The sequence below is a fragment of the Coregonus lavaretus genome, assembly GCF_964263955.1.
Source record: "Coregonus lavaretus genome assembly, chromosome: 19".
NCBI classification, from domain to species: Eukaryota; Metazoa; Chordata; class Actinopteri; order Salmoniformes; family Salmonidae; genus Coregonus; species Coregonus lavaretus.
The window spans coordinates 15,702,712-15,718,040 of record NC_140006.1 but is presented as its reverse complement, the minus strand read 5'-3'; the positions used below and the strand labels follow the sequence as shown (position 1 = coordinate 15,718,040).

The following is a 15,329-nucleotide window of genomic DNA, read 5'->3' as shown; positions in this document are numbered from 1 at the left end:
TACAACGCTGTGTACTACTCCCTTCACAGAACAGCGCAAACTGGCTCTAACCAGAATAGAAAGAGGAGTGGGAGGCCCCGGTGCACAACTGAGCAAGAGGACAAATACATTAGAGTGTCTAGTTTGAGAAACAGGCGCCTAACAGGTCCTCAACTGGCAGCTTCATTAAATAATACCCACAAAATACCAGTCGCAACATCAACAGTGAAGAGGCGACTCCGGGATGCTGACCTTCTAGGCAGTTGCAAAGAAAAAGCCATATCTCAGACTGTCCATCTTAATATTTTATTTTTATTGGCCAGTCTGGCTTTTTCTTTGCAGCAGAAAGAAACTAGGCAGTAAAGCAAAAGTAGGCCTACTTGCCAAATATAGTAAAATGTCATCAAACCATTAGCCAAGCCTACATCCCTACACGTCTGAGGAATTTCAATGATGAGTCAAGTTCAAACAGGCTAAACCATCCTTTGTCACATCACCTATGCTTCACAAAGTCGTGGCTGAACGAGGACATGGTTAACATAAATCTATTGTCAGTGGGCAAACGTACAAAATCAGCAGGGGATCAAATACTAATAACTCAAAAAACACTTAAACAACACAGGGAACACTTAAACAACACAATGTAACTCCAAGTCAATCACACTTCTGTGAAATCAAACTGTCCACTTAGGAAGCAACACTGGTTGACAATACATTTCACATGCTGTTGTGCAAATGGAATAGACAACAGGTGGAAATTATAGGCAATTAGCAAGACACCCCCAATAAAGAAGTGGTTCTGCAGGTGGTGACCACAGACCACTTCTCAGTTCCTATGCTTCCTGGCTCATGTGCTCGCCAGAGGTAGCCTGACTGCCATTAGGTACCGAGATGAGATCCTCAGACCCCTTGTGAGACCATATGCTGGTGCGGTTGGCCCTGGGTTCCTCCTAATGCAAGACAATGCTAGACCTCAATGTGGCTGGAGTGTGTCAGCAGTTCCTGCAAGAGGAAGGCATTGATGCTATGGACCGCCCATTCCCCAGACCTGAATCCAATTGAGCACATCTGGGACATCATGTCTCGCTCCATCCACCAACGCCACGTTGCACCACAGACTGTCCAGGAGTTGGCGGATGCTTTAGTCCAGGTCTGGGAGGAGTTCCCTCAGGAGACCATCCGCCACTTCATCAGGAGCATGCCCAGGCGTTGTAGGGAGGTCATACAGGCACGTGGAGGCCACACACACTACTGAGCCTCATTTTGACTTGTTTTAAGGACATTACATCAAAGTTGGATCAGCCTGTAGTGTGGTTTTCCACTTTAATTTTGAGGGTGACTCCAAATCCAGACCTCCATGGTTTGATACATTTGATTTCCATTGATAATATTTGTGTGATTTTGTTGTCAGCACATTCAACTATGTAAAGAAAAAAGTATTTAACAAGATTATTTCATTCATTCAGATCTAGGATGTGTTGTTTAAGTGTTCCGTTTATTTTTTTGAGCAGTGTATATATATGAGATTCAGACCATGACAAGGATAGAGAGAGAGCGCTATTTATTATTTTGGTTTAACAAACAATGTTGTTGTTTTGTTTTTGAATGCATGAATCATGATGTGAGTCATGTGTCCAAAGGGGGAAGTACTGCTCGCATGGGGCTTTTTGGTAAATATGCTAATTGTATTAAGAATATGAGCAGTAGTAATTAATGTGTTATGGGTTAGATTAAATGTTTTAGGTGAAAATGTATTTGTGGTATAAGGCAGGATGTAGAGGAGGCCTGTCTATGGAACGAGTGGACTGCAACTAGCTGCAAGATGTGCACTTCCTAATCTCAGGGCTTCTCCTGACTGATAAGAAGACAGGGTAAAGTAGCATACTGTGTCTCACCTAACAATGTTCTGAAGACTTTCTTCCAAAAGGTGAAGGATTCTCTGCCAGAACTAACAGGAGAATCTGGGCTTTTTCTGCGCCTTGGAGGCTTTGTGGCAGTTAAGGATTACAGAAGTAAGAGCTGGACAGAATCTAGGTGGGGAGGTCAGTACTAGGTGTTGCTGGCTACCTGGATGGAGGGGAAAGTAGCAGAGACAGATTCCTTGATCTATGTGTCCCACTGTAAGAGTATTCCAACTCAGAGGAGGAAGATGGCATCGCCACTGCGGAGCATTGTTTTCTTTTGTGTCTGTGTCTGTGTGTTTTTGCAGCAGGGACTCTCAACTTCCCTATTGGTAAGATGCAAGAAGGACACACTCCACAGAGCGATGTTGATAAATGGAGAAGGACTCTGGCTGATCCAGAGACCATAGTGACGGAAGAAGATTCAGAGCTAAAGGGACCATACATTTTCACCCAGTCTACACCAACGGATGTATGGATAGAGGGGAGATCGATCTGGTATCATCTTAACCACTGAAACAGTGTACTACGAGGTAACGAAGGTCTAGAGATAAGGGAGATGAGGTTACTGGAGCTGACAAGGATCAGGTGATGGGAGACGACGTCAAGAGGAATGCTACTGATGAGCTACGTGTTCTGGCTGATTCCCTCGGTGGAGGGACAGACCTCCAAGAACTTCAAGATCTTCCAGAATTTCAAGAAATCACCTGGATGGCACACCATTCAGTTCTATGTATTTGGAGTGTTTACCTAATAGAAATTGGGGAGTATATTAGAAATTGGTATTAAGAATATTTTGTAAAACATAATAATTTGTCATATAGTCAATGCTTATATGGATTTATTGGATTAGAAATTAACTCAATTAAACTGTTATGTTCTGTCTTCTGGTGAGGTAAATACAGATGGTGTCTTGATGCATAGCAGGGATAATTTGGCATAGAATGGTGTGAACCTTAAAAAGAAACAACCTCTGAACCGGCTGAAGACGAATATCAGAGGCATTGAAGACATTCCTGTACAGCACCACTACTACATGCAACCGGTCTACAACAGCCAATAGAAGCCATCAACCGATTTTCTCTCATGTTTTTATATCGAGGGAGTGGGACAGGAGTCCACCATTGAGTGAGAATTAAGAAAGATATGTTCAAATACTACATTTCTAATGTTGTGCGCATAATGGTTGGCAAATGTACAAGACACAATGAGGTGTAGAGTTGGTGGTGACTCGGATGAGACATTGTAGTTGTGACATTGTCATGGGCAATTCATTTTGAAATATGAAGCTGTCTGAAGAACATAATGAAGAGACACCAGAAGATTTACGTGCCGGAGAAAGAAGGGGTTGGTTAGCGGTGTTGATAATACATTTGGATTGATCTAAATTAGCTAATTTGAGTAGGAGGTATATACATTGCTAAATTAACAGTATTCAGAATGCATTGAGATAATGATCTGTATTTATTCTCAGGATGAGGAAAGTCATAATAGAATTATGGATATTTATACTGTATGTTAATATAAGTGTACATTCTGACAGTTGTAATGGGTACTAAAAGTTGAGGGTTTGAATTTTGAGTAATAGGACCTATGTGAATCACTAAGAATTGTCATTCTAAATTTGGTTGAGCTAAGTAATTTGGTTTTGGTTATAATTATAAGATGACAGTGATTTAAGTAAATAATTAGTATATATTAGTATCAATATTTTCAGCATGAAGAATATTGATTGTACAATTGAGATAACTGTCTTATATCGATATTATTGTTAAAACAGTGATACATTATTGTAATGTCTTAGGATACACTTCTGTGATGTGTTTTGGGTAGACATTTTTGAATAATACTGTTTGAAACATGTAAGTTAATGTGAGGATTGTGACTGAAATCATGAATATGTTGATTATTAAGTTACAGTATTCACATATTAGTCACTATATACATTTGAAGTACTGGGTGGTATTGATAGGGATGTTTAGAGTGGTACTTATCTCTGTTTGCTAAGCAAGTACTTAACTGGTTCCTATCATAGGGTTTTGGTATTTGAGACAGGAATGTCAATGCTATTTTCATCTGATCTGACTTTGGTTGAATTCCTCAATCCTAACTAGTTCAGGGATGTCCTGATTTAACAGGGACTGAAAACAGTGTTATCCTGTTTATCTCTCCTCAGGCATATTAGGGGAACAGAGTCAGGGTTGAACAGAGTTCAACATTGTACCTATTAACAGTATCGGATTTTCAAGCAATTGGGTCTGAGATGTCACTCATTGGACAATATGTAATTGGTAATTGCATAGCATTGGATGCTATTATAGTAGATAGAGGGGGAATGTATGTGATTATATAGGGGAGATGCATGTTGTACATGCTGGCCATCAGAATGACGAAGGTATTGGGAATTTAAATAAAGCTATGGGAAATATTAGAGACATACAGGAAGGTATTAAGAGTACTAATTCTTAATCTATGTCATCTTATTCAAGTGTAGAGTCCTTTGATAATGTTTATTGAGTAATGTGAAATGTTAAGTTGGAACTGTATAACGGGGAATTTAAGGTTTACAGGATTGAAGATGTGGAAACAAGACTCTTAGTCGATCAGATAGCGCCCCAAGTAATTAGAGAAAAGCTTGGGGTTCCTTTGAATGAACATGGATGAAGAAGACTGACAATATTTTTATTGAGATATATTCATCTGAATATATTATAATATTCATGTAACTTAGAAAGTGTCACGTATCATTGTATTTGTGTGGATGAGGTCATGATGTTAAGAATTTATTTATATGTATGTTTTCTTGGTAGCATGTCTAAGAGGATGGGTAAATTTGAGAATGATGTATACAAGGGTGTCATTTAAAAAAGAGGGATAGTCTATGTGGGATTTTTCCTTATACAGTGGGGAGAACAAGTATTTGATACACTGCCGATTTTGCAGGTTTTCCTACTTACAAAGCATGTAGAGGTCTGTCATTTTTATCATAGGTACACTTCAACTGTGAGAGACGGAATCTAAAACAAAAATCCAGAAAATCACATTGTATGATTTTTAAGTAATTAATTAGCATTTTATTGCATGACATAAGTATTTGATACATCAGAAAAGCAGAACTTAATATTTGGTACAGAAACCTTTGTTTGCAATTACAGAGATCATACGTTTTCTGTAGGTCTTGACCAGGTTTGCACACACTGCAGCAGGGATTTTGGCCCACTCCTCCATACAGACCTTCTCCAGATCCTTCAGGTTTCGGGGCTGTCGCTGGGCAATACGGACTTTCAGCTCCCTCCAAAGATTTATTGGGTTCAGGTCTGGAGACTGGCTAGGCCACTCCAGGACCTTGAGATGCTTCTTACGGAGCCACTCCTTAGTTGCCCTGGCTGTGTGTTTCGGGTCGTTGTCATGCTGGAAGACCCAGCCACGACCCATCTTCAATGCTCTTACTGAGCGAAGGAGGTTGTTGGCCAAGATCTCGCGATACATGGCCCCATCCATCCTCCCCTCAATACGGTTCAGTCGTCCTGTCCCCTTTGCAGAAAAGCATCCCCAAAGAATGATGTTTCCATCTCCATGCTTCACGGTTGGGATGGTGTTCTTGGGGTTGTACTCATCCTTCTTCTTCCTCCAAACACGGCGAGTGGCGTTTAGACCAAAAAGCTCTATTTTTGTCTCATCAGACCACATGACCTTCTCCCATTCCTCCTCTGGATCATCCAGATGGTCATTGGCAAACTTCAGATGGGCCTGGACACGCGCTGGCTTGAGCAGGGGGACCTTGCATGTGCTGCAGGATTTTAATCCATGACGGCGTAGTGTGTTACTAATGGTTTTCTTTGAGACTGTGGTCCCAGCTCTCTTCAGGTCATTGACCAGGTCCTGCCGTGTAGTTCTGGGCTGATCCCTCACCTTCCTCATGATCATTGATGCCCCACGAGGTGAGATCTTGCATGGAGCCCCAGACCGAGGGTGATTGACCGTCATCTTGAACTTCTTCCATTTTCTAATAATTGCGCCAACAGTTGTTGCCTTCTCACCAAGCTGCTTGCCTATTGTCCTGTAGCCCATCCCAGCCTTGTGCAGGTCTACAATTTTATCCCTGATGTCCTTGCACAGCTCTCTGGTCTTGGCCATTGTGGAGAGGTTGGAGTCTGTTTGATTGAGTGTGTGGACAGGTGTCTTTTATACAGGTAACGAGTTCAAACAGGTGCAGTTAATACAGGTAATGAGTGGAGAACAGGAGGACTTCTTAAAGAAAAACGAACAGGTCTGTGATAGCCGGAATTCTTACTGGTTGGTAGGTGATCAAATACTTATGTCATGCAATAAAATGCAAATGAATTACTTAAAAATCATACAATGTGATTTTCTGGATTTTTGTTTTAGATTTCGTCTCTCACAGTTGAAGTGTACCTATGATAAAAATTACAGACCTCTACATGCTTTGTAAGTAGGAAAACCTGCAAAATCGGCAGTGTATCAAATACTTCTTCTCCCCACTGTATATCAGTAAGGTTTTGACTACATATATTTTTTAGCATGAATATATAGTAGTTAATCATGTATCAATCTTTTACTCAGACTAACTACATAAAGGTTTGAGAGGTTTGATTGTGCATGTGATAGATGACAGAGTTTATACCTTTGTTGATTAAATATATTGAGAATCTGGTTGGATTCAGGTATAGAAGGTAGATGGGATGAATTCTCAGTTATCTAGCATAGTTTAGACTGATCGTATATCTATAATACTGAAGGGAGAACATTTTATTTTATATTAAGATACAGTGGGGAGAACAAGTATTTGATACACTGCCGATTTTGCAGGTTTTCCTACTTACAAAGCATGTAGAGGTCTGTAATTTTTATTATATGTACACTTCAACTGTGAGAGACGGAATCTAAAACGAAATTTCAGAAAATCACATTGTATGATTTTTAGGTAATTAATTTGCATTTTATTGCATGACATAAGTATTTGATACATCAGAAAAGCAGAACTTAATATTTGGTACAGAAACCTTTGTTTGCAATTACAGAGATCATACGTTTCCTGTAGGTCTTGACCAGGTTTGCACACACTGCAGCAGGGATTTTGGCCCACTCCTCCATACAGACCTTCTCCAGATCCTTCAGGTTTTGGGGCTGTCGCTGGGCAATACGGACTTTCAGCTCCCTCCAAAGATTTTCTATTGGGTTCAGGTCTGGAGACTGGCTAGGCCACTCCAGGACCTTGAGATGCTTCTTACGGAACCACTCCTTAGTTGCCCTGGCTGTGTGTTTCTGGTCGTTGTCATGCTGGAAGACCCAGCCACGACCCATCTTCAATGCTCTTACTGAGGGAAGGAGGTTGTTGGCCAAGATCTCGCGAAACATGGCCCCATCCATCCTCCCCTCAATACGGTGCAGTCGTCCTGTCCCCTTTGCAGAAAAGCATCCCCAAAGAATGATGTTTCCACCTCCATGCTTCACGGTTGGGATGGTGTTCTTGGGGTTGTACTCATCCTTCTTCTTCCTCCAAACACGGTGAGTGGAGTTTAGACCAAAAAGCTCTATTTTTGTCTCATCAGACCACATGACCTTCTCCCATTCCTCCTCTGGATCATCCAGATGGTCCTTGGCAAACTTCAGATGGGCCTGGACATGCGCTGGCTTGAGCAGGGGGACCTTGCGTGCGCTGCAGGATTTTAATCCATGACGGCGTAGTGTGTTACTCATGGTTTTCTTTGAGACTGTGGTCCCAGCTCTCTTCAGGTCATTGACCAGGTCCTGCCGTGTAGTTCTGGGCTGATCCCTCACCTTCCTCATGATCATTGATGCCCCATGAGGTGAGATCTTGCATGGAGCCCCAGACTGAGGATGATTGACCGTCATCTTGAACTTCTTCCATTTTCTAATAATTGCGCCAACAGTTGTTGCCTTCTCACCAAGCTGCTTGCCTATTGTCCTGCAGCCCATCCCAGCCTTGTGCAGGTCTACAATTTGATCCCTGATGTCCTTACACAGCTCTCTGGTCTTGGCCATTGTGGAGAGGTTGGAGTCTGTTTGATTGAGTGTGTGGACAGGTGTCTTTTATACAGGTAACGAGTTCAAACAGGTGCAGATAATACAGGTAATGAGTGGAGAACAGGAGGGCTTCTTAAAGATAAACTAACAGGTCTGTGAGAGCCGGAATTCTTACTGGTTGGTAGGTGATCAAATACTTATGTCATGCAATAAAATGCAAATTAATTACTTAAAAATCATACAATGTGATTTTCTGGATTTTTGTTTTAGATTCTGTCTCTCACAGTTGAAGTGTACCTATGATAAAAATTACAGACCTCTACGTGCTTTGTAAGTAGGAAAACCTGCAAAATCGGCAGTGTATCAAATACTTGTTCTCCCCACTGTATATGTGAATTGTTAGGGTTAAGTAATGTTATATCTGAGTAATGTTACTTACCACAAAGAGAAAAAAAAATAAGGATTGTTATGATGTCTTTTCATGATGGTGGGAAGGTTACATTTATGAGATAAGTGACTCTTGGTGCCACACAGTCTGGAGGCCAAGGATTCCATTATGTCGAAGGAGCTTACTGAGGCTTATCTTAGAATGATTGATGGACACGATATACTGACTTGGGGTACAAGGTAATAACAGCAAAGAAGGGAGTGCCAAATGATGGTTAACAGATGTTGTTGAAGAAATGTGTCACGAGGTATATAAACTGAGAGGTTTTCTTTGTTCAGTAGTTCGAATGGCAAGAGGCGAAGCGCATGCCTTTTGTTAGATAAACCCAGTACCATGTCTATTAAACATTAGTATTAACTTTCCACATAGTTGTTTAAGTATATTCTTGCATCCTTAATTACTTGATACCCGAGAAACTCATCATAACACCCTGTTAGTGAGAATTTCTCCTTTGCCAACATAATCCATCCACCTGACAGCTGTGGCATATCAAGAAGCTGTTTAAATAAACAGCAAGATCCTTACACAGATGCACCTTGTGCTGGGGACAATAAAAGGACACTCTAAAATGTGCAGTTTTGTCACACAACACAATGCCACAGATGTCTCAAGTTTTGAGGGAACGTGCAATTGGCATGCTGACTGCAGGAATGTCAACCAGAGCTGTTGCCAGATAATTGAATGTTAATTTCTCTACAATAAGCCTCCTCTAACATCGTTTTAGAGAGTTTGGCAGTACGTCCAACCGGCCTCACAACCGCAGACCACGTGTAACCACGCCAGCCTAGGACCTCCACATCCGGCTTCTTCACCTGCTGGATCATCGGAGACCAGCCACTTCAGACAGCTGACGAAACTGTGGGTTTGCACAACCAAATAATTTCTGCACAAACTGTCAGAAACCGTCTCTGGGAAGCTCATCTGCGTGCTCGTCGTCCTCACCAAGGTCTTGACCTGACTGCAGTTTGGCGTCGTTACCGACTTCAGTGGGCAAATGCTCACCTTCGATGGCCACTGGCACGCTGGAGAAGTGTGCTCTTCACAGATGAATCCCGGTTTCAACTGTATGGCGTCGTGTGGGCGAGTGTTTTTTTTTATGTCAACGTTGTGAACAGAGTGCTCCATGGTGGCGGTGAGGTTATGGTATGGGCAGGCATAAGCTACGGACAACAAACATTATTTTATTGATGGCAATTTGAATGCACAGATATACCGTGACGAGATCCTGAGGCCCATTGTCGTGCCATTCATCCGCCGCCATCACCTCATGTTTCAGCATGATAATGCACAGCCCCATGTCGCAAGGATCTGTACACAATTTCTGGAAGCTGAAAATGTCCCAGTTCTTCCATGGCCTGCATACTGACCAGACATGTCACCCATTGAGCCTGTTTGGGATGCTCTGGATCGACATGTACGACAGCGTGTTCCAGTTCCGACCAATATCCAGCAACATTCCACAGGCAACAATTCCACAATCAACAGCCTGATTAACTATATGCGAAGGAGATGTGTTGCGCTGCATGAGGCAAATGGTGGTAACACCAGATACTGACTGGTTTTCTGGTCCATGCCCCTTCCATTTTTTTAAAGGTATCTGTAACCAACAGATGCATATTTGTATTCCCAGTCATGTGAAATCCATAGATTAGGGCCTAATAAATTCATTTCAATTGACAGATTTCCTTATATGAACTATAACTCAGTAAAATCTTTGAAATTGTTGCATGTTGCGTTCATATTTTGGTTCAGTGTATTTACCAGTATATTTCTCGTAGCTATCCATTTACCAACACAAACCGACGCTGGCACTAAGACCAATTGTGCAAGTTCTCCCACTTAAAAAGATGAGAGGCCTGTAATTTTCATCATAGGTACACGTCAACTATGACAGACAAAATGAGAGAAAAAAATCCAGAAAATCACATTGTAGGATTTTTAATGAATTTATTTGGAAATTATGGTGGAAAATAAGTATTTGGTCAATAACAAAAGTTTCTCAATACTTTGTTATATACCCTTTGTTGGCAATGACACAGGTCAAACATTTTCTGTAAGTCTTCACAAGGTTTTCACACACTGTTGCTGGTATTTTGGCCCATTCCTCCATGCAGATCTCCTCTAGAGCAGTGATGTTTTGGGGCTGTCGCTGGGCAACACGGACTTTCAACTCCCTCCAAAGATTTTCTATGGGGTTGAGATCTGGAGACTGGCTAGGCCACTCCAGGACCTTGAAATGCTTCTTACGAAGCCACTCCTTCGTTGCCCAGGCGGTGTGTTTGGGATCATTGTCATGCTGAAAGACCCAGCCACGTTTCATCTTCAATGCCCTTGCTGACTTAAGCAGGGGGACACGTCTGGCACTGCAGGATTTGAGTCCCTGGCGGCGTAGTGTGTTACTGATGGTAGGCTTTGTTACTTTGGTCCCAGCTCTCTGCAGGTCATTCACTAGGTCCCCCTGTGTGGTTCTGGGATTTTTGCTCACCGTTCTTGTGATCATTTTGACCCCACGGGGTGAGATCTTGCGTGGAGCCCCAGATCGAGGGAGATTATCAGTGGTCTTGTATGTCTTCCATTTCCTAATAATTGCTCCCACAGTTGATTTCTTAAAACCAAGCTGCTTACCTATTGCAGATTCAGTCTTCCCAGCCTGGTGCAGGTCTACAATTTTGTTTCTGGTGTCCTTTGACAGCTCTTTGGTCCTGGCCATAGTGGAGTTTGGAGTGTGACTGTTTGAGGTTGTGGACAGGTGTCTTTTATACTGATAACAAGTTCAAACAGGTGCCATTAATACAGGTAATGAGTGGAGGACAGAGGAGCCTCTTAAAGAATAAGTTACAGGTCTGTGAGAGCCAGAAATCTTGCTTGTTTGTAGGTGACCAAATACTTATTTTCCACCATAATTTGCAAAGAAATTTATTAAAAATCCTACAATGTGATTTTTTTGAATTTTTTTCTCTCAATTTGTCTGTCATAGTTGACGTGTACCTATGATGAAAATTACAGGCCTCTCATCTTTTTAAGTGGGAGAACTTGCACAATTGGTGGCTGACTAAATACTTTTTTCCCCCACTGTAGGTCCATAAGCCAACAAGAAAATGCTCATCCAGAGGCAGCTCTCCTAGTGGCAGGTGATTTTAATGCAGGAAAACTGAAATCTGTTTTGCCTCATTTCTACCAGCATGTCACCTGTGCAACTAGAAGAAAAAAAACTCTAGATCACCCCCTTTACTCCACACACAAAGATGCATAGAAAGCTCGGCCTCCATTTGGCAAATCTGACCATATCTCTATCCTCCTGATTCCTGCTTACAAGCAAAAACTCAAAAAGGAAGTACCAGTGACACACTCAATTCAGAAGTGGTCCGATGAAGCGGATGCTAAACTACAGGACTAGCACAGACTGGAATATGTTCCGGGATTCATCCGATGGCATTGAGGAGTTTACCACATCAGTCACCGGCTTCATTAATAAGTGCATCGACGACGTCATCCCCACAGTGACCATACGTACATATTCCAACCAGAAGCCATGGACTACACGCAACATCCACACTGAGCTAAAGGCTAGAGCTGCTGCTTTCAAGGAGCAGGACACTAACCCGGACGCTTATAAGAAATCTCGCTACACCCTCCGACGAACCATCAAACAGGCAAAGTGTCAATACAGGACTAAGATCGAATCCTACTAGACCTGCTCTGACGCTCGTCGGATGTGGCAGTGCTTGCAAACTATCACGGATTACAAAAGGGACACCCAGCCACGAGCTGCCCAGTGACACGAGCCTACCAGACGAGTTGTCTATGCTCGCTTCGAAGCAAGCAACACTGAACCATGCGTGAGAGTAACAGCTGTACCGGACTACTATGTGAACACGCTCTCCGTAGCCGATGTGAGTAAGACCTTTAAACAGGTTAACGAATTACCAGGACGTGTACTCAGCATGCACTGACCAACAAAACATTAGGAACACCTGCTCTTTCCATGACATAGACTGACCAGGTGAATCCAGGTGAAAGCTTTGATCCCTTATTGATCACCTGTTAAATCCAATTCAATCAGTGTAGATGAAGGGGAGGAGACAGGTTAAAGATGGATTTTTAAGCCTTGAGAAAATTGAGACATGGATTGTGTATGTGTGCCATTCAGAGAGAGAATGGACAAGACAAAAGAACTGCAACGCTGCTGGTTTTTTCACACGCAACAGTTTCCCGTGTGTATCAAGAATGGTCCACCACCCAAAGCACATGCAGCCAACTTGACACAACTGTGGGAAGCATTGGAGTCAACATGGCCCACTATCCCTGTGGAATGCTTTCAACACCTTGTAGAGTCCACGCCCTGACGAAATGAGGCTGTTCTGAGGGCAAAAGGGGGTGCAACTCAATATTAGGAAGGTGTTCCAAATGTTTTATACACTAAGTGACTAGACTTTATTGTACTCTTTATTTTCATTCGTTATTCACTGTGTCACTATTTCTATTTTTATTTTGTATCTCATCTTTAACTCTGCATTGTTGGAAAAGGACCCTAAGTAAGCATTTCACTGATAGTCTACACATGCTGTCTACTAAGCATGTGACCATTTTTTGTTTTTAATTATACTACACATTCCATCATTTGTTTAACCAGTTAAATGTAACGAAATGTAATTGAAAATGTAATCTACGTAATCCCCAAAAGTAATTATTTGTCATGAGAGGGCCATAAACAATAACTCGTAATGCTGCATACTCCAAGAAAGGTTCAAATCTCACCTTTCTGGTAAACATTTTTTATAAATTGCTGAGGTGTAGTCACTTTTGAGGACACAAGCTCAAGTAGACAGTACAAATATGATAAAAATATGGAATATTTTATATGATGTATTTCTTATTCAACAAAACTGTATGAATGAGGCTTGAAATGACTAATGCTTTCTAAATATAGTATAATCAAATTATAAAACGACTAACTAAGATTTCACCTTCCTTATAACTGTAAAATACATATTTGTATGTTTAGTATTTGCATATTTTCTAAAGGTCTCTCTTGATCAAAACGTCTGCGCCCATCACTGTGAACATCTCACACAGCTCTGGCCTAGCTACCTGAACTCGTTAGGAACTCGCCTTTCATCTCATATTAATCTTGTCCATCTATGACAAACAGAAAGTGCTTTTTTTTGTTTAAAATCGATTAATTATTTTAGATTATTGGCTATAAATCGATCTCTGAACAGGGCTTGAAATTAACTTTTTTAGCCACTTATCCTTCAGACAAATAGGCCTACAATAATTATACTCTGATGCGCTCTGCAGAGAATGGGAGGACACTGTGCAACACATTGCATCCGGAGGACACTGATCCAATTCTGATCGGAGTAGCCTAATTGTTTGATATAGTGATTTATGCGTGATTTTTTTTTACTTGTCCATTTGGACAACTTAAATCTATATTGTTCTTGTCCAACTTTTTTGGACAAGCGTTAATGTCGAGCCCTGTCTGAATGTGCTACAGCGACGAAACCACTCTCTCCTGCTGCTCTACAGTGTAAGGATTCCAGGCATATGTGTTGTTAGTGGCTGTGACATAGGGTTCAGCCAGGAGTTGATGAAGAGTCAGAAGAGCGAATGAAATGGTAGGAGGGACATATCAGCTTCAAGTGGTGTCACATTTCACATCCTGCTTCACACAGGCAAAAGAGACATACTCATGTGTCCGTGAGAATCAGGGCTACCGCTAGATGCATTTCAATCTACAGTATGGTGTCCACAGATCGATTTATAAGCTAAAATGTCTGTTGGAACCGGCTTCATCACCATGTAATGTATGTAGCAAACGACAGAGCAGCAGAAGAAGAATTTAGTGTGAGAAACCAGGCTAGGTTCTTTGACCTTTCCTTGAAAGGTCTTCAGGCTATTTAAATCTCTGACTGTGCATGAATGCAGCATTGATGTGTAGTTACAGTAAACTAGGTGCATTCTTCTCCATAATCCTAAATCCATAGTCACCTCTGGATGGACCTGTCAACTGTTGTGTCGAAGGATTTACAGCCAGGAGTCAAGACCTAATCGCAGCGAGCCTGCTGGCTGACTGACTAACGTTACGTGGGCTGTAATCCCCTGAAGAGTCAAATCCATTACTGTCTTTTACAGAACAGAACACACGCTTTCAATACTGGTCGTGCAACAACCCAGCAAAGCAATGGTATACAATGCAATGCCAGTGCAGGCTTTTGGCTTGATTCATTCTTTAAGCTGTCAATATGATATAGGAGTGTTGTTTATTTAACTACTAGCTCCACGTTTGTTGCAATGGTGATGGATGGTGAGGCAGGATGAGGCGGGCAGCATGTGATGGATACCCTGAATTTGATAGTTAACTAACTTTAGCTAATGACACTGAAAACAAAACAATAACACGGCAAAAAGAACAGTTGAATTGAGCTAGTTAACTGGCAAAATGCATTTGACATCTCAGACGAGTCGACTGAACTAGCTACAGTAGCTAGCTAAAATGTATAGTATAGAGCTACGTTAAGTTACCACTTGGCTAGCTACCACTTAACTCTCAGCAATTAACGTTAGCTAACAAACTAGCTAGCAGCAAGCTAGTTAACGTTATGCTTGCCGTAGTTCATTATTTTTGCAACTCTTCGAGCAACTTTTGAATAACGTTACTTAATGAGGCAAAACATCTTTCTTGATATTAAAATGAAAGTACAGTACGGTTTTTAACTTACCAACACGGTAAAAACACAAGTAGGCACACTGTCACTGACACAACTCGCCACAGTCTCTTTTTCATCATTATCCCGCAGGGACCAACATTCTCGCCGTTTACCTAAAAATGTATCAATACTATCGTTATTCAACAGTTGTACGTTTTAAGTCAACGTAGTAACTATGTCTAACTTCACAAGTTACAGGTCCGACATCTAAAACTGCTAGCTAGCTAGATTCCTAAAATCAAGTTGTGGTGTCTAACGTCTGGAGACTTTCATTGCGCC

General features: G+C 41.6%; 1 protein-coding gene across 3 annotated transcripts in view; it reads right to left on the bottom strand.

Moving 5' to 3' along the window:
- LOC311146505 (SUN domain-containing ossification factor-like) overlaps positions 1-15,329 on the bottom strand; it is a 28,631-nt gene extending 13,302 nt beyond the window's left edge. For 2 of the 3 annotated variants that reach the window (XM_084183010.1, XM_084183011.1), the window contains exon 1: positions 15,063-15,224. In XM_084183010.1, the coding sequence (XP_084039136.1) occupies positions 15,063-15,130 (68 nt within the window). In that variant the 5' untranslated portion in view covers positions 15,131-15,224. Of the gene's footprint in view, positions 1-15,062 lie in introns of all 3 variants that reach the window. The other variant, XM_084183009.1, reaches the window with a different exon arrangement.